Raw genomic sequence first — 20,733 nt, forward strand, 5'->3', positions numbered from 1 at the left:
AGGAGCATCTGGAACAACTGCTGGCAACGCTTAGCCTTGGTCAGATTACATGTTGGAATTATTTTCCCATTGAAGTCATTTCCTGCAGCTCAAAAACATCTTTGTTGGGAAGGCACAGAAGGATCTGGCATTTAAGGACCCTCAATTCATGAGAGCTTTACTTCCCCGTTGCTCAACTCAAGAAGTTCCAAAAAGTTGCAGACTTCACCAATTAATAGGAATGGCTGAAGAATGTGAAAGATTTGCAAGTTTGCTTCCCATCTCAAAGCAGCAAGTCCTTTGCCTTAACATCATCCATTGAGAGTCACTTTACAAAACATAACACTACACAGAGGCTAAAAAAAGGCCATTCTTTGGTTTGCAAAGCTTTGGTTTTCTATGGAGGGATGATAATATCTTAATTCTCTGAAGGATTAAAGCTCTCAAGGAATGAAAGTCCACTCAGTATTACAAAAGTAGTCCAGACAATTGAGTAGATTGCAAAAAGGCTAATCCTGCCCCTGATACAGATATCTAGGTGGCCAATAAATTACAGCTCTCCCCTCTTCTTTTTTTGCATGAGAACCAGTACCACTAACAGAAAAAGTCACAGCTATTCCTTATGTCCTCCATGACCAAAGCTGTGCCAAACCACGGATGCTGCCATCAAACTGACTCAAATTCCAGCCTAGACCTCTCACTTCCAGACAACTCCTTCCCCAACACACCCACCAACACCAATGCCCCCAAAACACGCTCACAGAACTCCTCAACACCCCACCAGGACAGGAGAAGGGACAGGCAGTGGGGTTATGGCTGTCTCTTAGCTGGGGGACACGGCTCAAAGGGCAAATGGTTGAGGTTTTGGTGTTGGACTGCTGCTGCCCCGAGGATCCACTGCTACTGCAGAACTTTTCTATCACTGAGTCTCTTTAATGTGGGTGAGCCTCTGCTCACAAGTGTGGCCGTGTAACTGGGTCCTTTCAATACCCAATCACTCTGGGAGGGATCCTCACCATCTGCTTGGGTGCCTCAGGGGAAAACCAGAACCCGACCACCTCTGAAAGGGAGCGTTTCACGGCTGCTTTCGGGAGCCCAGCAGCTGCTGCTGTTGCCAGGGCATTACACAGGTGACAGCCAGGTCTTAAAAACGAGATTCACTTAATAAATTATAAAAAGAATTTAATATAAACAAAAGACAATTAGGAGACAAAAGAAATAAAGCAAAGGGTTAAAACGGCCGGGTGCCCTGGTGGGTTACCAGGAACACACCTGGTATCTCAGGAGTGTCCTTTTTATCCCCTCTTTGCTGTGAGAGGTTAATGCATATTCAAGCATGTCCCCTCCCTGGTTCCACCTTCTTGGATCATGTTATTTTCTGCTGGTCAGCATTATTTTGGAGTTTGGTTTCCTTTCTGCTGCAGATGGTCACTTGTTGATAAGGGTCCAGGCCCCTTATACTTCCTCAGAGAGCAGATGGGCTTCATCTCTTTCCCCCTTACCAACGTCCTGGTACCGGCTTTTTGGTAACAGTTTGCTCTCCATTTCCTGCTGCTGATAATAGCCTGTTTTCCACAGCTTGATCCTCCCATTGTCTTGCCTGTTGGAGTTATCTTGCCTTCTCCAGATGAGACATATCCTTACCATTCAGAATTCCTATCTAAGCCTGTAACTTGCTAAGAGAAAAGAATATAGTAAAAGCATATAATATATTTATCAGAATAATTGTGAAAAGCCAATATTTACAACATTAATTCACAACAAGCCCTCCTTTTATTTTTTTTATAAATCATTTGGCTTGAGCAATAATTCTTGTTTTCTAGCTTCTAGCACTCGTTCATTTTTCTCACAAATCAGTTTAGCTTTTTCCAATAGATCTTTCACATTATTTTGTTTTCCTAATACCATGATTTTTTTGTGCCATTCTAGATGTAGCCAATTTTGAGTCTGTAGGCATTACTACTATTTGCATGCCTTGCACTACTTTGGTGATTAGCCAAATTAAACAGGGGATTAAACAAGGAAGAAATATTAAACCAGCTGTAGCACTGCTACAAGGAGAAGAAACTTAGCTTCTTCTACTACTCTATCCCCAATATATTATCCCACCAGTTAGTGGTCATTACTGGTTTTCATTTTTGGACTGGCACATGGGCCATTTTTCTGATTTCTTTGGCGATATCTAGAACGGCATTTTTATTGTCATTGAAAACAACAATCTTATGTATTAATTTTCTCACAGAACACCCCTTCTTTTAGCCAATAAATAGTCTAAAGCCAGCTTATTTTGATATATTGCCACTGGCTTTCATCACTGACTGGCTATTAATTCTATAGCTCCAGCTGTTTCACTGGTTATGATTTCTACAACAACTTGGAGTTTCATAATGCAAAAATTGGGGTTCGATATCTCCAACTTCCATCTTGTGCCCAAGAATGTTTCTAATATGTGTTCAGGGGCTATTCCTCATCTCCCCATTTTTGAGGTACTCAAACTATTCCCTTTTATTTCTTTTTTAGGACCTCAAAAACCAACACCCCCAACTAATTTCTGTCTTGTCCTGACAAAAAGAAAAATCCTAGCTGAATCATTCTCAGAGTACAATTCCCCTTCCATTGCGAAGGGAGTTTTGGGTATGCCCTTTTCTCACATATCCCAAAATAAGACATCTGGTGCTTTCTAATAGTCATTTTTCTGTTGATTTATATTTCCCCAAAATCTGGCTATTTCCAGAGTAAGGATTTTTCCCTGTACTATTACACTGGAAGAATCTGGTTCTATTACTATGTACACAATTTTTTCTTTTACTTTCCTTGGGGTCTAATACAGAGTTGGTTTCTCTGGAACTTGCTATGTACAAGTTTTATTACCAGCTTTATACTTTTTACCAGGAGTATTTCTCACTTCATGAAGAAGTTTTCTCCATTTAATTGCTGTTTGAGCTTTGCTTACATGTCCTGACGTGAGGTTAATACAGGTCTAGGTTACTGTGTTGGCTTTATCTTTTCACTTACCATTTGCTCTCTTACCAAATCTTGGTTATTTCTCCTGGCAACAACTGTGAAGAAAATCCATCTTTTTCTCCTTTTTGGGCAGTTGTTTTCTAATCTGTTACTACTTGTTCCTAGATTTTCTGTAGTCTAATATTTTCCCTTTATGCATACAGGTACTTAATTTGGATGGGTTATAGCAGTGATTATTGATACTGGTGTGGGTAATAAGAAAGAAACCCCGGTGTCATTCCATGTAAAGCTTTTGATAGCATTTGTAACATGGCTTTGCTGGTGTCCCAGAAGGGAGAAGGATAAGTGACAGAAGGAGGAATAATAGGGGTCCAGTATGGCTTACACCCCCACCAATCCTGCCTATGAGGTTGCAGCTCACAGCAGGTGTTTTATATTCTTCTCGGTGGCGAGTTGTAGTGGTCAGTCTGGTCTTGCCCCCTATTTCCTTGTCACTTCCTCTTTTGTAATTTCCAAGCAAATTTCTTTTGACACCTTTTAACAACAGTTTCCCACCGTTCCTCAGGTACTTCCCACTCAACACGCACTAGTAATTTCCCATCTGTAAAAAAAGTTATCATTTAAGTTATTCTTAATAGATTTGACACCTCACATTTCCTGCAATGAGAGGCTTAACTTTGTGGACTACAATACCTATTACTCTCTAATTTAAACACTTATATTTAATCCAGATAGCATGTCCCGTATTGGGATGATTTAGACAAGGTATATGGTGTGGCACTGATGGAAGTTGTGGTTCTCCCCCCTCCTTTATACAAATCACAGGCAAAAGTAAAAATATACGAGGATTTCCCAACCAAAACAGCCCCAGTCCTCCTGTTTGGAGTGGGAGATTTCCTCCCCAAGGTGGATATCAAAGTGTCCCAGAACTTATCCAGGCAGGACTTGAAACTACTGATACAGGCTTGGTCTTACTTCCCAGTTAGGCATGATTCTTAGCTCATTCCTTGGATCATTTGGATTGTTTCAGTTCATTACCGCCGGTCTCTGCTCAAGAGTACATTTGGTATCACTTGGTTTGGGTGTTACAGTCCAGTCCTCAGCTCTTTTGCTCTTATTGGTGTGGATCCAACTTCACTCTTTGGTCCAGATTGCAGCTTCTCTGCCTTAATTATCAGTAGTACCTGAAAACAATTTCTTAATAACACAGGGAGAATGAAAACATCACATTAAAATTTTCCATCAGCGAAATTTAACAGTTAACATAGGAGCCAATCTCTTTCTGTGCGTTCAGATTAGTTAAACAAGAAAGGCTAGGTTAGTTTTGACTTCAAATAAATTACATTACCTTTTTTACCTTTTGGTTACTATTTACTTGTTTAGCTTCACAAACTTCTTTTATCGGTTTCTTAGAACAAACCCCTTCCTTTTAACAACAAGAGTAAAAGAAAGAAAGAGAAGAAAAAAATAAGAGAGAAAAAAAAAGATCCTATTTCAAGAAATTTAAACTCCTTGATGAGGTTTTCAGAACCTAACAAGCAAGATTACTTTTGCTTTGGTCTCATCATCCACCGGTCTGTTTCTCGGCCTTTGTTCCATTCCTTTCCCATTGACAGCAGTTTTTCAGGCTATCTCTCTCCCGCACCCCTGCTGCCGCAGCTCTGGGCCGAGCAGGCTGTTTCAGCCGCTCGCTCTGCAGGGGCCCACTGGCGTCCTTGCCAGTCACTTGCGTGCTGACCCTGGGGCAAAGCTCGTGTCCCCTCTTTCCCTGCTGTGCCGTCCCTTCACACACAGGACTGGCATTTTCAAACACACTCAGCTCCCGCCACTGCCGAGGGGCAGAGCCCGGAGTCCAGAGTGCTCTGGTCTGGGGCTCCTCTGCTGTGCCAGCTCACTCCCCAGTGACCAAACCTCACCCAGCGCCGCTGCCAGGCCAGTGAGCACAGCCAGCACCCCGCACCCCTGGAGACCCCGGCACAGACAGGGCGGGTCCCGCTCCAGCAGCGCCACTCACGAACCGCGCTCTGCACCCTTCACATCGGGTGGGAGAGGACCGGGAGCCGCCACACCGGGCCCTGCTGTTCGCCACTCACAGGGACCGGGTCCTGCTGCAGCCGCTTTACATAAAAGCAATAAAACAACACCTAAACCTAGCAACTCTTAACCCAGCGCTCCAGATGCTCCTAACATCTCCTATTTCGGGCACAATTCTCATCTCTAATCGCGCTTGAAAGTTTTTCTCCCCACAAGCCAGTGCTCACTCTTCGGAGCCAACAAGACACTTCTCGCTTTCTTTCTAAAAATCTTTACAACTTTAATGAAAAGAGATGCAAACCTCTCTCTTTCTCTTTGCCACTATTATCTCGCCACTCTTTACACCACATCCCTCCAGAATCTCCACTACACAAATTACTTTGCTTCAGAATAACAACAAATTCCAACACCTCCTTTTGGGGACGCTCCCCAAAGCCACCAAAGGCGCTAGACACAGAGACCAGTCAGCTAGCTAGCTCCTTTTACCAACTAAAACAAACTTGCAATTTCTATTTCTTCTGCCTTGAACAGATCTTCAGTCAAGCTAGAAATGAAGACACAGACATCATTCTTCTCTAAGTTTTCTTCTACAGGTACAAAGGAGTCTATCCTCACACAGCTGCTTAATGTGAATAATCTCTAGTGTAACTTTTCTCATGACAAGATAGGTCAGGTCTTTTATTCTTACAGGCATTTAGATACATTGACAAGTTTCTGACAATACCTTTATGTTTCAACAGTACTTGCAGCTTATATACTATGAACAATCTATAGCAAGAACCAGTCTTACAATTGTTTTTGAACTCTTCTTTCACAAAATAAAACTCATCTCTAAATTAACACATGTACTTATTAAAATAGACCAAGTTTAGAGTCTCCACAATCCTCTTCTTAATTCGAAACACCAACAATCTTAATTTTAATCTTTTAACTGGGTCCACTTCTGCTTCTGTAATAAGCACAGCTGCAAAACAACACAAGCACTCCTAGAGACGTGTGCACTCTCTTGGCAAATTCAAAAGAACAAGAAATCATGGCAGTTCTGAGCCTGATCTTCAGCTAAACACACTATCACAATAACTCCTTAGCAATCATCAGAGAGATGATCAGCATTTCATATCGTGAAAAGAGACAAAATAATTTTCAGCAGCAGTAAAAAGATTTTCAACAATCCACAGGATTTTGCTTTTAGGCTGGTACCAGGTTCTGCTGTTAAGAACCATGGGCTGTGCCCATCAGCACGGGACACAAACAACATTAGGGTTAACAGCTCTAACACTTATTGACAACCTGATAAGTTTTCACCTCAAGAAGTGACTACTATGCAAATTACTGTAACTTGCCTTTAAAATTATAATCAACCACAAAATTCTACGATATTCACTAAAGTAAAGAAATTGGAAGGCATACTAAGAAATGGGTTTGTTTCTCTACAAAATAAATATTGCAGTCACTCAAGAAAAAAAACAAACAGAGCTCACTTCTTTTCCATTTTCTCCCAGGATGCATACTCTTCCTGAAATCTCAAATTTTAAGTACCGACACAGCTTACTGCTGCAGAAGCCCACAGCACCATCATACACGGAATTCTCTCAGAACCCGGTAAAACAAAGGCTTGCAACTTGCAGCTCCCTTGGTTTGGAGCTGATACCATACGCCAGTACTGCTCCATATCTCGCTCACACATCTGGCTAAGAAAAAGCTCTCTGAGACTGTTTGACACCAGTCCTTACTCCCGAAATCACAGAACTTAATGTGCGGGGTCTCATAAGACCCTGGCATAGAAAACCTGGGTCCCAGAGGGACTCACCCAGCTCTCTCTCACCATTGGGCATGTTCCCGGCCTGTTTCACAGCTTCAGGAGGTTCCAGGAGTCACTGAGAGCTCCTCCGATCCCCCTGTGCCTGGAGTAGGGAACCCGAACCAGCATCTGTGGTTCAATCCAGCCTGCCTGCAGCTGCCTAAGCACAGCTCTGGGGCTTGAGAGCTCCAAATAAGTTTAAACAATCCAGGGGCACCAAGACATAGAAGGCCCCTGCCCTCACTTTACTCAAAAGGGATGGGCTGAACTCATCCCCTCAGGGCACCCTCCGTGCCCTGATCTTATCAGGGTTCGGCCCGACTCACTGCCGGCTGGAGCTCCAGGAGTTCCCTTGCACTCCTGAGGCTGACCCGCCACTCCGTCTCAATAGCTTGGCAGGGAGTAGCCCTGGGAGCACGATCTCCCAGGAAAACCTTTCACTGCTGCTACAGTGGGGCAAAAAACTTCTAAAAAAAAACCCAAAAAACCAAAAAAACCAAACAACTTCAAACGCTGAATCACATACCATCTCACCAAAGCGACCCCTCCCCCGCAAGCAGCTCTTGTTGCCCAGGGGGGAGGAAAGGCACGGAGGGACCATCACCACTAAAGATAACCTTGGCTCTGCTCTGAGACCAGAGCTGCTATCCCGCTGAGAACAGATTTGATACAACACCCCCGCGGCTCCTGGGCTACAAGCCCCAGTTCTGGTTTGCCACCCCGGGGCTCCAGGACAGGAGCTCGCAGGGAGGAAGCGAATCACTCCATGTGTCCCCACTGTGATCCAGTCCCTGTGGAAGCATTGACCCGTGTTCACTGTTACTCCAACACAGCACAGAAAACCTTTCCTCTTTAACAACACAATTCCAAAAAAAAACCCCCACAAACTTCAATGCAACAATCACACCTATTTACGCATTCTCACATCTGTTCATTCAACTCCACCCAGTCACAGCAAGACAATAAGGTGCTCTTTACTTCCCTTGTTAATATCCGCCCATGGGCGCTGTAATATGTCAAATATCCCAAGTTTCTTGGATTATTCCTCAATTTGGCAGTTTTAAATCCAAATTTCTTGGATTTAATCCTCAACTTGACAAAGTTTTAGAGAATCCACATTTTACTCTGTTTTCCCAGTGGATTGTGCCAGGAAAACCTTGGGCTCCCTTTCCCGAGGGGCTCACCCCTCCCCTGAGACCCAGTCCCAGTAACCCGGGGGTATCTTGCAACCCCCGCTTCCCGCTCCCCCAAAGATTACTTACAATCCGTCTTCTTCTTTGGGTCTTCGTGCACAAGAATTATGGAGCAAAAATACCGCGGTTTTATGGAGCCTTTTTTCCCCTTTCCTTTGCTTTATTCCTCTCCTTCTTGTCCTCGGGGTTTTGACCTGCAGCCGCTTGGTCCACGCTAGGAGAAACAGAATGGGATCTGCTGAACTCAGCAGGGGCGCGCCTGTTTCCCCGTTCTGGATCTCCGGTGGTCCTAGAGGTGAGGTGCTTATCCCGGACGAGCCCCCAAAAATTCTTAAAAACGAGATTCACTTAATAAATTATAAAAATAATTTAATATAAACAAAAGACAATTAGGAGACAAAAGAAATAAAGCAAAGGGTTAAAATGGCCGGGTGCCCTGGTGGGTTACCAGGAACACACCTGGTATCTCAGGAGTGTCCTTTTTATCCCCTCTTTGCTGTGAGAGGTTAATGCATATTCAAGCATGTCCCCTCCCTGGTTCCACCTTCTTGGATCATGTTATTTTCTGCTGGTCAGCATTATTTTGGAGTTTGGTTTCCTTTCTGCTGCAGATGGTCACTTGTTGATAAGGGTCCAGGCCCCTTATGCGTCCTCAGAGAGCAGATGGGCTTCATATCTTTCCCCCTTGCCAACGTCCTGGTACCGGCTTTTTGGTAACAGTTTGCTCTCCATTTCCTGCTGCTGATAATAGCCTGTTTTCCACAGCTTGATCCTCCCATTGTCTTGCCTGTTAGAGTTATCTTGCCTTCTCCAGATGAGACATATCCTTACCATTCAGAATTCCTATCTAAGCCTGTAACTTGCTAAGAGAAAAGAATATAGTAAAAGCATATAATATATTTACCAGAATAATTGTGAAAAGCCAATATTTACAACATTAATTCACAACAGTTTGGTCCAAAATTGGGGGTTTGAGCAGCAAAAAGGGGCAGTTTAGATATAAAAATGAGAGTTTGGATTAAAACAAAAGGAGTCTGATGCTAAAAGGTCAACCCAGGTGATCCAACAGCAGCTAGGGGGGAAATCTGGGGCAAGAAAGGGAGATTTGGGATGAAAAAGGGGATTTGGGGCCAGAAGTAAAGGAAGTCTGTATCCAAAAAGGGAGAATTTAGGCCTAAAAAGGCCAAAAAAATTTGAGTCCCCAGATCAGAAATTTGGACTAAAAGGGGTAATTTGGACCAAAAAGGGGTAATCTGGAACAAAAAGGAGGAATTTGGGCACTCAGGTGATAAATTTGGACCCAAAAATTGGAATTAAAATGAGAAAAAATAGGTATTTGAGAGCCCAGATGGGAAATTTGGACCCAGAAGGGGAAATTTGGTGTTAAAAGGGAGAGTTTTGGCCTAAAAAAGAGGAATTTGGGTGCCCAAATGGGAAGTTTGGACCAAAACAGGGGGATTTGGGATCTAGTGGGAAACATGGACACAAAAATGGGAATATGGGTTCAGAACTCAGGAATTTGGACCAAAAAAGGAGAATGGGGTGCCCAAAAAAAGGGAAGTTTAGACCCAGAAGGGGGAGTTTCGGCGCTGAAAGGCAGAATTTGAGCCAAAAAAAGGTTGACTGGAAGCTCCCGGAGTGGCCCGGCTGGCTCAGGGATGAGGTTTCTCTTCACTCTGGTTTCCAGCCAGCAGATGTTTGTGGGGTTCACTGATTTTCTTCAGGAATTCCACTCTTAGCAAGCGAGTAAAGAAATCAGGGGGGGACTCTCTCCCTGGTTTGCATTCCACAGTTTATTTCTGTGAAGGGGAATCCAAAGGGCGAAAGACAAAGGATTTGGGGTCTGGGGGTCTCTTTTAACAGGGTTTCTCGGAGGGAGGGAACATCAGAGAGAGAAACTGGGCCTAAAAAAGCAGAATTGGGGTGCTCAGATGGGAAATTTGGACCCAAAAAGGGGACTCTGGGTCCAAGAAATGGAAATTTGGGTTCAAAAAAAGAGGAATTTGGGTGCCCAGATGGGAAATGTGGACCCAGAAGGGTGAATTCTGCTCCCAAAAGGAACAGTTTGGCCCAAAACTGGGGGTTTGAGCAACAAAAAGGGGCAGTTTAGATGTAAAAATGAGATCTGATGCTAAAAGGTCAACCCAGGTGAGCCAATGGCAGCCAGGGGGGAAATCTGTGGCAAGAAAAGGAGATGTGGGATGAAAAAGGGGATTTGGGGCCAGAATAAAAGAGAGTTAATGTCCAAAAGTGGGAATTTTGGGCCCCAAAAATAGGATTTTGGGTCCTCAGGTGGAACGTTTGTACCTGAAATGGGGACATTTGGCCCAGGAATAGAGAATTTGGGCCTAAAAATGGGGAATATGGGCACTCAGGTAGGGTACTTGGACTGAAAAAGAATAATTTGGGGCCAAAAATGGGGACTTGGGTTCCAATAAAGGGGAATTTGTGTGCCCAGATGGGAAATCTGGAGCCAGAAGTGGGAATTTGCCTCCCAAAATGGACAGTTTGGCCCAAAACTGGGGGTTTCAGCAACAAAAACTTAGTTTAGACCCAAGAAGGAGATTTTGTTTAAAAAAAATATTAAAGTCTGATGCCAAAAGGTCAACTCAGGTGAGCCAATGGCAGCCAGGGGGGGAATTTGGGGAAAAAAGGGGAGATTTGGGATGAAAATGGGATTTTGGGCCCAGAAAAAAGGGGAAATTAGGTCCAAAAGTGAGAATTTGGGCTCAAAAGTAGGAATTTGGGGCCAAAAAAGAACATTTTGGGCACTCAAGTTTGACATTTGGATGCAAAAAGGAGAATTTGGGCCTAAAAAGGGGGAAATTGAGCACTCAGGTGAGAAATTTGGATGCCAAAAGTGGAATCTGGGTTCAAAAACCAGAAATTTAGACCAAAAAAAGGTGAATTTGGGTGCCCAGACGGAAAATGTGGACCCAGAAGGGGGAATTTGGCTCCCAAAAGGAACAGTTTGGCCCAAAACTGGAGGTTTGATTAACAAAATGTGGGAATTTGGATCTTAATGTAAGAGTTTGGATTAAAACAAAGGAGAGTCTCTTGCCTAAAAGGGGAGTTTGGCAAAAAATAAAAAAAACAGTTTGGTCCCAAAAGGGGGATTTTGGAGCCAAAAAGGTCTATTTTGGATCTAAGAAAAAGGGAATTTGGGGCCAAAATGGGGAGTAATGAAACCAGGAGCTTGTCATTAACTCATGTTAATGAAAGTGTGGACGTGATTATAACTTGAACCAGCCCCACGCTGGATTTGGGGCTGAGCCCAGGAGCCTCAGGCACTGAGAGAAGGGTGAAGAAGCTGCTCCAGGAGTCCAAAGGCAAAGTGCAAGTCCCTTGGAACATCAGTGGCCCCAGGGAGGGCAGGGAGTGGCAAAGGCTCCCCAGGGAGTGGGGAGAGCAGATCCTGGAGGCCAGGACTGCAGGGAGCCAAAGGCTGTGAGCAGGAACTGCAATGCTGAGCAAGCCCTGGCTGGCTGGAGGCAGCAGAAAGGCCAAGCCCTGAGCCCAGGCCTGGCACAGCAGGGCCTGTCCCTCACGGGGGGCTCGGGGCTGTTCCTGGGGCAGGGGGATGTGAGGGGCAGCAAGGACAAATGCCATCAACCTGGGGGACCCTGCAGATCCTCATGGAACCAAGGGCCAGCGTGAGCCAGCAGGGCCTGACGCAAACAAGAGGCCCCTGGGAGCCTGCGGGGCTGCAACAGCCCACAGCACTCCAGTGATGGCGGCAACCAAAGGCTCCTTGACTTGCCTTTGGTGCACGGGACAAACCCCAGCAGATATTCTCAAGGGACACAGGGGCAAAGAATATTCTTAGTTGCAAGGGACCCCCAAGGACCAGCAATTCCAGCTGTCAAGTGAATGGCCCACACAGGGATTGAAGCCACAGCCTCGCTGATATCAGCACCGTGCTCTGACCAACGGAGCTCAGAGGTGAAAACCACACAGAATTTTACTGGCAAAGTACAGAGAACCAAGGAACTTGGGCAAAGCATTTAATACAACATCCAGTTGAACATAAAACACTTTCCACAGCAATGACTGCATTAAGTTAGCCCATTTAACATGGAAACCTTTAACCCTTGAGGTGTTAAGGTACCCAAAATCATTCACTGCAGAGCCAGAGAAGCACTGAGGAATGATCCTGGACACACAGGTCAGGGCAGGCACTTGTTTTTATTTAAAAGCACAAGGAACAGACCTCTTGTAGGTCTTTGTGTTTCAAAAGAAAGGTAGATATTCATGTAGAAATACAAAAAGTAATACTACAGTATTTGTAAAACACACAACAGTAGAAAAAGTTACCAATGAATAAATGCACAAACAGGGAATAATAAGGCTGAGATTCCAAACAGTTACATTCAAAAGGCTTTGAAGCAGAAAAGAGAGATTTTAATACTTCTGAAAATACAGAGTCATCAATTTTCTCAGGGCAGCCCTGAGCTCCTGGTTCCTCAGGCTGTAGATGAGGGGGTTCAGGGCTGGAGGCACCACCGAGTACAGAACTGACAGGGCCAGATCCAGGGATGGGGAGGAGATGGAGGGAGGCTTCAGGTAGGCAAAGACTGCAGTGCTGAGGAACAGGGAGAGCACGGCCAGGTGAGGGAGGCAGGTGGAAAAGGCTTTGTGCCGTCCCTGCTCAGAGGGGATCCTCAGCACAGCCCTGAAGATCTGCACATAGGAGAAAACAATGAATGTAAAACAGACAAAACTTAAAGAGGCACTAACAGCAATGAGCCCAAGTTCCCTGAGGTAGGATTTGGAGCAGGAGAGCTTGAGGATGTGTGGGATTTCACAGAAGAACTGGCTCAGGGCATTGCCCTGGCACAGGGGCAGGGAAAATGTATTGGCCGTGTGCAGCAGAGCATTGAGAAAGCCACTGGCCCAGGCAGCTGCTGCCATGTGGGCACAAGCTCTGCTGCCCAGGAGGGTCCCGTAGTGCAGGGGTTTGCAGATGGACACGTAGCGGTCGTAGCACATGATGGTCAGCAGGAAATACTCTGCTGAGATGAAGAACATAAAGAAAAAGAGCTGTGCAGCACATCCTGAGTAGGAGATGGTCCTGGTGTCCCAGAGGGAATTGTGCATGGCTTTGGGCACAGTGGTGCAGATGCAGCCCAGGTCAGTGAGGGCCAGGTTGAGCAGGAAGAAGAACATGGGGCTGTGCAGGTGGTGGCTGCAGGCTATGGCACTGATGATGAGGGTGTTGCCCAGGAGGGCAGCCAGGGAGATGCCCAGGAAGAGGCAGAAGTGCAGGAGCTGCAGCTGCCGCGTGTCTGCCAGTGCCAGCAGGAGGAAGTGGCTGAAGGAGCTGCTGTTGGGCATTTCTTCACTCTGGGCATGGTGGACTGTTGAAAGAAGACAATGAAAAGCTGGGACAGATTTCCTTGTGGCAATTCTATGCTAATTTTTTTAAAATTTACTCAAAATTACTTCTCTTTCTTTGGGGAAATTTTGCTCACTTTTTTATCTATCTTTGAGCTTGAGTTGTGTTGCTAAGTTAGTGCCCTTTCTGTGAAAGGGCAGAAATCCTCTTTCAGCATTGCTCTCAGCCTGAGCACTGGGGAGCCCAGAGGGAAATCAGGGCTCCCTGTGCCCCAGGGCACTCAGACCTGCTGGTCCCACACAGGAGCCCTTTGATCATTACACCTCCCTCTGTTTCAGAGTGGCTAAACATAAAACATGCTTAAAAAATAAAGCAGCCTCTTTAAAGGCTCCACCTTCAAAATAATTTTCCCGAGATGTCTTTTTTGTCTCTGTGCAGCTGGACAGGGAGGGATACCCAAGGCTGCTCTGGCTCTCTGCCTGGAGTTGTGCCTATTGGGAGCTGTTTCTCTCTATCCAAGCCTTGTCCCTGCCAGTGCTCCCAAGCCCAGCCCAGCCCTGGGGGCTCAGCTCTGCCCTGCACACCCCTCCCAGCACAGGCACTGCCCAGGGCCATCTCCCTGCCAGCAGGGCCTTAAGGGCAGCTCAGACAAACAGAGATGCTGCAAGCCAAGGTGCTGCTGCTGCTGGCTGTGGCTAGAGGAGGCTGAGGAGGCACTTTGGGAGGGAGAGCTGAGGCAGCTCTGCTGATGCCCAGGGTGACAGTGCAGGAGTCTCAGTGACACAGACCAAGCTGACAGCCCCTTGCCCTTTCCTTTAGGAGAAAGCCGAGAGCAGCCCTGGCCATGCAGCACCATCTCCACAGCAGGAGGAATCTGCCCTGATGGGGGTCGCTCCTTCCCCCTCCAACTTCTCCCCAGCACCCACGGGGAGCTCCCAGGCAGGCTGAGAGCTGCCCCTGGCAGGTGGCTGATGCCCTGGCCTGGCAAAGAGCCCTCAGGGCTGCAGGAGCTGCTCTGCAGGACAGCCCTGGGCAGCCCTGGCTGCAGCCCCAGCTTCAGCCCCTTCAGCTGTCCCTGGCAGCAGGAGCCGTCCTGCCCTGTCCCTCTGAGGGTGCCCAGGGCAGCCCCGCTCTGCAGCACATCCTCCCCAAACCACAAACGGCAGCAGAGCCATCCCTACAGTCATGTCAGTGCTGTCATGGGGCAGCTTTAGGAGATCCCCGCAGCCAGAGACTTACTGTGCCAGCAGCTGGGAGCATTTCTCCATGAAGAAGCTCAGACTTGTCCTTCCAGTTGCTTTAAGGCACCCAGGTAGCTGCAGGCAGCACCCTCAGCCCTGCTGGGCTGGGGGAAAAGCTGCTCATCAGGAGAAATGCCTTTTTGAAGCTCTTCTTGGTTGCCAGGAGCTGCCTCTGTGCCAGGAGCTCAGCCCAGCTCAGCAACAGCACCAGGATTTTAATGACCCTCTCAGGGCTTTGGTGTTGTTTCCACCTGACTCAGTCCCTGAGAGAGTGTTCAAAAAACTTCTCAAAAACTCAAAGTTAAATTGGCACTCCAAAGTTTCTTGAAGTTTTAATGGGTTCCACTGAGGGACACGACTGGGAAAGTGTCCCCAGGTTCCAGGGAGAGCAGAACACTGCAGGCACTGGTGACAGCTGGGGACAAGCAAGGGAAAGGTGTCTCTGGTGCTGAGCAAAGCTGGATGTGTTTCAGGAGTGCCAAGGGCCAAGGGCTGAGCCCCAGCCCCTGGCAAGGCAGATGCTGTCCCTCCCTCATTGCTCAGGGCTCTTCCCGGGCCACTGGCATGTGGGGATGTGCAATGCCAAGGGCAGCACCATGGGGCGGCCCCTGCCAGGCTGCTGAGCAGGGACAAGGAGGCAATGAGGCCCCAGGGCTGCCAGGGTCACTTGTCTCCTCCTCATGGCTCAGGCCCAGGCCCAGCAGCCATGGCCAAAGGGCTGCACAAGTTGCCTCTGGCAGGGCCTTGCAGCTGCTGCCCATCCCTGTGCCCTCTCCAGCCCAGGCTGCCCTACGGTGTCCATGCCCTGCGCCTCTGGCCCTGCAGGCTGTCGTCATCCCCCGGCTGCCCCAGCTCGCTGGGCCCTTCCTTTGTGACAGCTCTGCGTCCTGCCTGCCTCTGCCTGGCCACACAAAGCCTTGGGCTGCTCCACACTCCTTCTGGGGGATGTGTTGCACCACAGCCCTGCCCTGGGACACAAATTCCTCTCTTCTTGGGTCCTGTCTACACCTCTCCAGAAGATCTGGGTGGCATTATTTCTTTCTCAGGCTGTTGCATATAATCAAGAAGAGCTCCACCATCTCTGAAGCCACCCTTCAAGCCCCTCCCAGGCTACTCCAGTCCTCAGTCTTCACACCACTGAGCCCAGGGCCCTCAGTCTCTATGGGTCATGTGCTTGAGGCCTCCTGATCTGATCTTGTGAGATTTTTGTGTCCTTTCAAGGTCTTTTCAGATTGAAACATTGTGGTCATTTTCCAAGAAAAATTGAAATCTTTTACAGGCCTGTAGTGGCAGAGGAAAGGTCATAGCCTTTAAGATGATCAAGGATAAATTCAGATTTGATAGAAGAAAGAAATATTTTATGATGAGGTTGACAAGATGGGAACAGGTTGTCCATGGGAGTGGATGTCCCATCCCAAGAAGTGTTCAAGGTCAGGAGCTTTGACCATCTGTTCCAGTGGGAGCTGTGCCTTCCCACAGCAAGGGGGCTGCAGTAAATGATATTTTAGGGCCACTACAATTTATAAAACAAAAGATAAAAAATTACTTCAAGCAGAGTTCTGGTACCTCCTCATTAAAGACTCCTCAAGGGGCTGAGTGGTGGAGCTTTCCTGCATGACCTTGCCAGCTGAGCATGGGGAGCTCTGCCCCAGGGTCTGAGATTCATGATGGAAATCCACAAAGGGCATTTGGGGAATGTGCAAGATTTCCCATGGGATGTCTAAGAAGGGACCCCAGGAAGGGAAAGGCTGGGCAATTGTCATGATTCGCAAGGTGGGATTTGTGATGTAGTTTTTTTATTCGGTATTAGACTACAAAAGATTATCAGCAAACCAGGGACTCAAACAGCAAAACACACTTTATTGAGTGCTCATCAGCACTAATATGCGATAGAGGGGAAAGAGGAGAAAGCAAAGCATAAGGAAAAGAGAGTAAGGGGATTATAGCTACCAATGTCAAAGTCCACTCAGCCGTCCAACAACGCAGAGTCTTCTGTCCGCTGGGGAGATCTCAAAGGATGGTAAATTTGGGGTGTGATTTTATAGTCTTTTGCAAAGGGAGGGGCATAGGGCCAAAACCAGAGGAGATCGATGATCATTGTGATGAATTCCATTGCAAACCTCCCGAGGTCCCTCCCAGGAGGAGTCCCTGTGCATTTCCCTCCCCCATGGCTCTGCCCTTGCTGATCCAGCAGCTGTGGGGCAGCAGAGCTGGGGCACTGCAGGGACAGGGCTGCCTCTAACAGGGCTCTTGTGCTTTAGGAATGGTGCTCTCCAATTTACTACTCCCACTAAAAACACCACGTGTCTCCCCAGATTTATATTCCCACTGTTATAAATACATATTATAATATTGGCTTTTCACAAGGATTCAGATGAATGCTGTATGTATCACGTTCCAATGGCTTTGCTGTAACAGTCGATAGAGGATGTTTGAACTGTCTGCTCAGTTGGGATAACTCCAGTGAACAGATGATGGGGACCCTGCTGCTATCAACACTCAGCACCTGTGCAAAGAAGGAGCCAAGGCCCAAATTCAAAGGGGAGAAGAAGAGGATTAAAACCACAAGCCAAGACACAGGCATGCTGTAAAAAGGCAGACCCAAGGAGTGGCCATGCTAAACAGTTCCTGGGAAATGTAAAGTAGTTAATGGAAAAGTTTGAATATGCATAAACTCTATGAATATGCATCAGGTTGTATCACACTGTATTAGGAACAGCAAAGCATGATTGGGACTCTCTATTGGGCAGGACAAGAGAGCCAGATTTATTATTCCAGATCTTCTTTTATAGACAGGTCCGAGAAGGTCCAAGAGGTAAAACTCTCATTGGTCAATAAACCAACACATCACCATACCTGGACAATTAGGAACAAGACCCCTTGTTTGTTTCATGCAAGGAAACAACAAGGATCCAAACAACACCTGCCAAGGTTGTTTTCCTTCCCCAAGGACTGTTTGGATTCCTCCTTATGATTTCTCAGCCCAGAGTGAGAACTTTATGGGACTCAGTTTCACACAGGCTCAAGCTAATGTCCGAAACCTAAAAATCTCTTCTTTGACCATTGTCAGTTCCCACCAAATTGATGCAATATAAATGGGATATAAAGGGTGTTTCCAGAACACCAGGGGTGCTCTTGGCAGAGCGCCAAGCACCCAGCCCTTTTAACCCTTTGCTTTATTGTCTTTGTTGCCTACTGTCTGTTTTATTAAACCTTTTAAAACTGACCAGGAAAGTGAATGTCATCTTTCCCAGTGGTCCAGTTCTGTATAAAAGAATGGCCTCAAATGGCAGCTTTCAAGAAAATGTCCTAGGTTGATGTTTCCCGTGCTGGTGACACTCTTTTAAACACAGCCTGCTGCCCTAGCTCTCTGCTGCTGTTCCATGGACAGAGGTTGTTGTCTCTTACCCCTTCCCATGGGCAGGCCGCTGTTCAGCCATCTCCAGGACAGCAGGGCCCCATCCCACCTCACTGGGACCTGGGAAGGCAAAACCCAGCACTCCAAATGTCCCCCCTCCTCCTTCTTCCCACACATTTGGCCCTGGCACTGGGGTTTGCTGCTGGTTGCTGCAGGAAAAGGAGACCCCTGGGACACTTTGGGGCACGTGAAACCAAGGCAACCCTTGTTTCCTTGAAACACTGTGGGGCCTGGTGGAACTAAGGCTCCATTGTGACACAGCAGGGCCCCTGGAGCCAAGGCACTGCTGGGACACTGCAGATCCAAGGAGACCATTGTGACACTGAGGAAGCTCATGAAACCAAGGCTCCATCGTGACACCTCAGCAGCAAGGAGACCATTGCTGAGAGCACGGAACCTCACGCAACCAAAAACACCATTCTGACACCGTGGGGCCCCAAGGAATCAAATATCCACTGTACACTCTGGAACCTCACACAACCAAAACCACCATTCTGACACCGTGGGGCCCCAAGGAATCAAATATCCACTGTACACTCTGGAACCTCACACAACCAAAAACACCATTCTGACACCGTGGGGCCCCAAGGAATCAAATATCCACTGTACACTGTGGAACCTCACACAACCAAAAACACCATTCTGACACCGTGGGGACCCAAGGAATCAAATATCCACTGTACACTGTGGAACCTTATGGAACCAAAAACACCATTCTGACACCGTGGGGCCCCAAGGAATCAAATATCCACTGTACACTCTGGAACCTCATGGAACCAGAAACACCATTCTGACACCGTGGGGCCCCAAGGAATCAAATATCCACTGTACACTGTGGAAACTCACACAACCAAAAACACCATTCTGACACCGTGGGGCCCCAAGGGATCAAATATCCACTGTACACTGTGGAAACTCACGGAACCAGAAACACCATTCTGACACCGTGGGGCCCCAAGGGATCAAATATCCACTGTACACTGTGGAAACTCACGGAACCAAAAACATTCTGACACCGTGGGGCCCCAAGGAATCAAATATCCACTGTACACTGTGGAAGCTCATGGAACCAAAAACACCATTCTGACACCGTGGGGCCCCAAGGAATCAAATATCCACTGTACACTCTGGAACCTCACGCAACCAAAAACACCATTCTGACACCGTGGGGCCCCAAGGAATCAAATATCCACTGTACACTGTGGAACCTCATCCAACCAAAAACACCATTCTGACACCGTGGGGACCCAAGGAATCAAATATCCACTGTACACTCTGGAACCTCACACAACCAAAAACACCATTCTGACACCGTGGGGCCCCAAGGAATCAAATATCCACTGTACACTCTGGAACCTCACACAACCAAAAACATTCTGACACCGTGGGGCCCCAAGGAATCAAATATCCACTGTACACTGTGGAAACTCACACAACCAAAAACACCATTCTGACACCGTGGGGCCCCAAGGAATCAAATATCCACTGTACACTCTGGAACCTCACGCAACCAAAAACACCATTCTGACACCGTGGGGCCCCAAGGAATCAAATATCCACTGTACACTCTGGAACCTCACACAACCAAAAACACCATTCTGACACCGTGGGGCCCCAAGGAATCAAATATCCACTGTACACTCTGGAACCTCACGGAACCAAAAACACCATTCTGACACCGTGGGGCCCCAAGGAATCAAATGTCCACTGTACACTCTGGAACCTCATGGAACCAAAAACACCATTCTGACACCGTGGGGCCCCAAGGAATCAAATATCCACTGTACACTCTGGAACCTCACGCAACCAAAAACATTCTGACACCGTGGGGCCCCAAGGAATCAAATATCCACTGTACACTGTGGAACCTCACACAACCAAAAACATTCTGACACCGTGGGGCCCCAAGGAATCAAATATCCACTGTACACTCTGGAACCTCATGGAACCAAAAACACCATTCTGACACCGTGGGGCCCCAAGGAATCAAATATCCACTGTACACTCTGGAACCTCACACAACCAAAAACACCATTCTGACACCGTGGGGCCCCAAGGAATCAAATATCCACTGTACACTCTGGAACCTCACGCAACCAAAAACATTCTGACACCGTGGGGCCCCAAGGAATCAAATATCCACTGTACACTGTGGAAACTCACACAACCAAAAACACCATTCTGACACCGTGGGGCCCCAAGGAATCAAATATCCACTGTACACTGTGGAAACTCACGGAACCAAAAACATTCTGACACCGTGGGGCCCCAAGGAATCAAATATCCACTGCACACTGTGGAACCTCATCCAACCAAAAACACCATTCTGACACCGTGGGGCCCCAAGGAATCAAATATCCACTGTACACTGTGAAACCTCACACAACCAAAAACACCATTCTGACACCGTGGGGACCCAAGGAATCAAATATCCACTGTACACTGTGAAACCTCACACAACCAAAAACACCATTCTGACACCGTGGGGACCCAAGGAATCAAATATCCACTGTACACTCTGGAACCTTATGGAACCAAAACCACCATTCTGACACCGTGGGGCCCCAAGGAATCAAATATCCACTGTACACTGTGGAACCTCACGCAACCAAAAACACCATTCTGACACCGTGGGGCCCCAAGGAATCAAATATCCACTGTACACTGTGGAACCTCATCCAACCAAAAACACCATTCTGACACCGTGGGGCCCCAAGGAATCAAATATCCACTGTACACTGTGGAAACTCACAGAACCAGAAACACCA

At 47.2% G+C, this 20,733-nt stretch overlaps 1 protein-coding gene and 2 long non-coding RNA genes across 3 annotated transcripts in view; all 3 read right to left on the reverse strand.

Annotated features, from left to right (window-relative positions):
- LOC147649047 (uncharacterized) overlaps positions 1 to 20,733 on the reverse strand; it is a 225,006-nt gene that overhangs the window by 97,113 nt on the left and 107,160 nt on the right. The window lies entirely within an intron of this gene.
- Positions 1,145 to 7,735, reverse strand: LOC147649051 (uncharacterized). Its single transcript, XR_015279681.1, has 2 exons — positions 3,919 to 7,735; positions 1,145 to 3,544 (listed from the first exon to the last, which is right to left on the reverse strand). It is a non-coding gene; the product is annotated as an uncharacterized LOC147649051 (long non-coding RNA).
- On the reverse strand, positions 12,283 to 14,591 carry LOC111944453 (olfactory receptor 14J1). Its single transcript, XM_086865133.1, has 2 exons — positions 14,546 to 14,591; positions 12,283 to 13,328 (listed from the first exon to the last, which is right to left on the reverse strand). Exon 2 carries the CDS (start codon positions 13,303 to 13,305, stop codon positions 12,373 to 12,375), a length of 933 nt encoding a protein of 310 aa, XP_086721259.1. The 5' UTR covers positions 13,306 to 13,328; positions 14,546 to 14,591; the 3' UTR covers positions 12,283 to 12,372.

Source organism: Cyanistes caeruleus, chromosome 28, assembly GCF_971803275.1.
Source record: "Cyanistes caeruleus chromosome 28, bCyaCae1.hap1.1, whole genome shotgun sequence".
Taxonomy (NCBI): Eukaryota; Metazoa; Chordata; class Aves; order Passeriformes; family Paridae; genus Cyanistes; species Cyanistes caeruleus.

What these genes read in the sequence shown, in the direction of transcription:
- LOC111944453 (XM_086865133.1), bottom strand. Translation starts at nt 13,305, where the DNA reads ATGCCCAACAGCAGCTCCTTCAGCCACTTCCTCCTGCTGGCACTGGCA.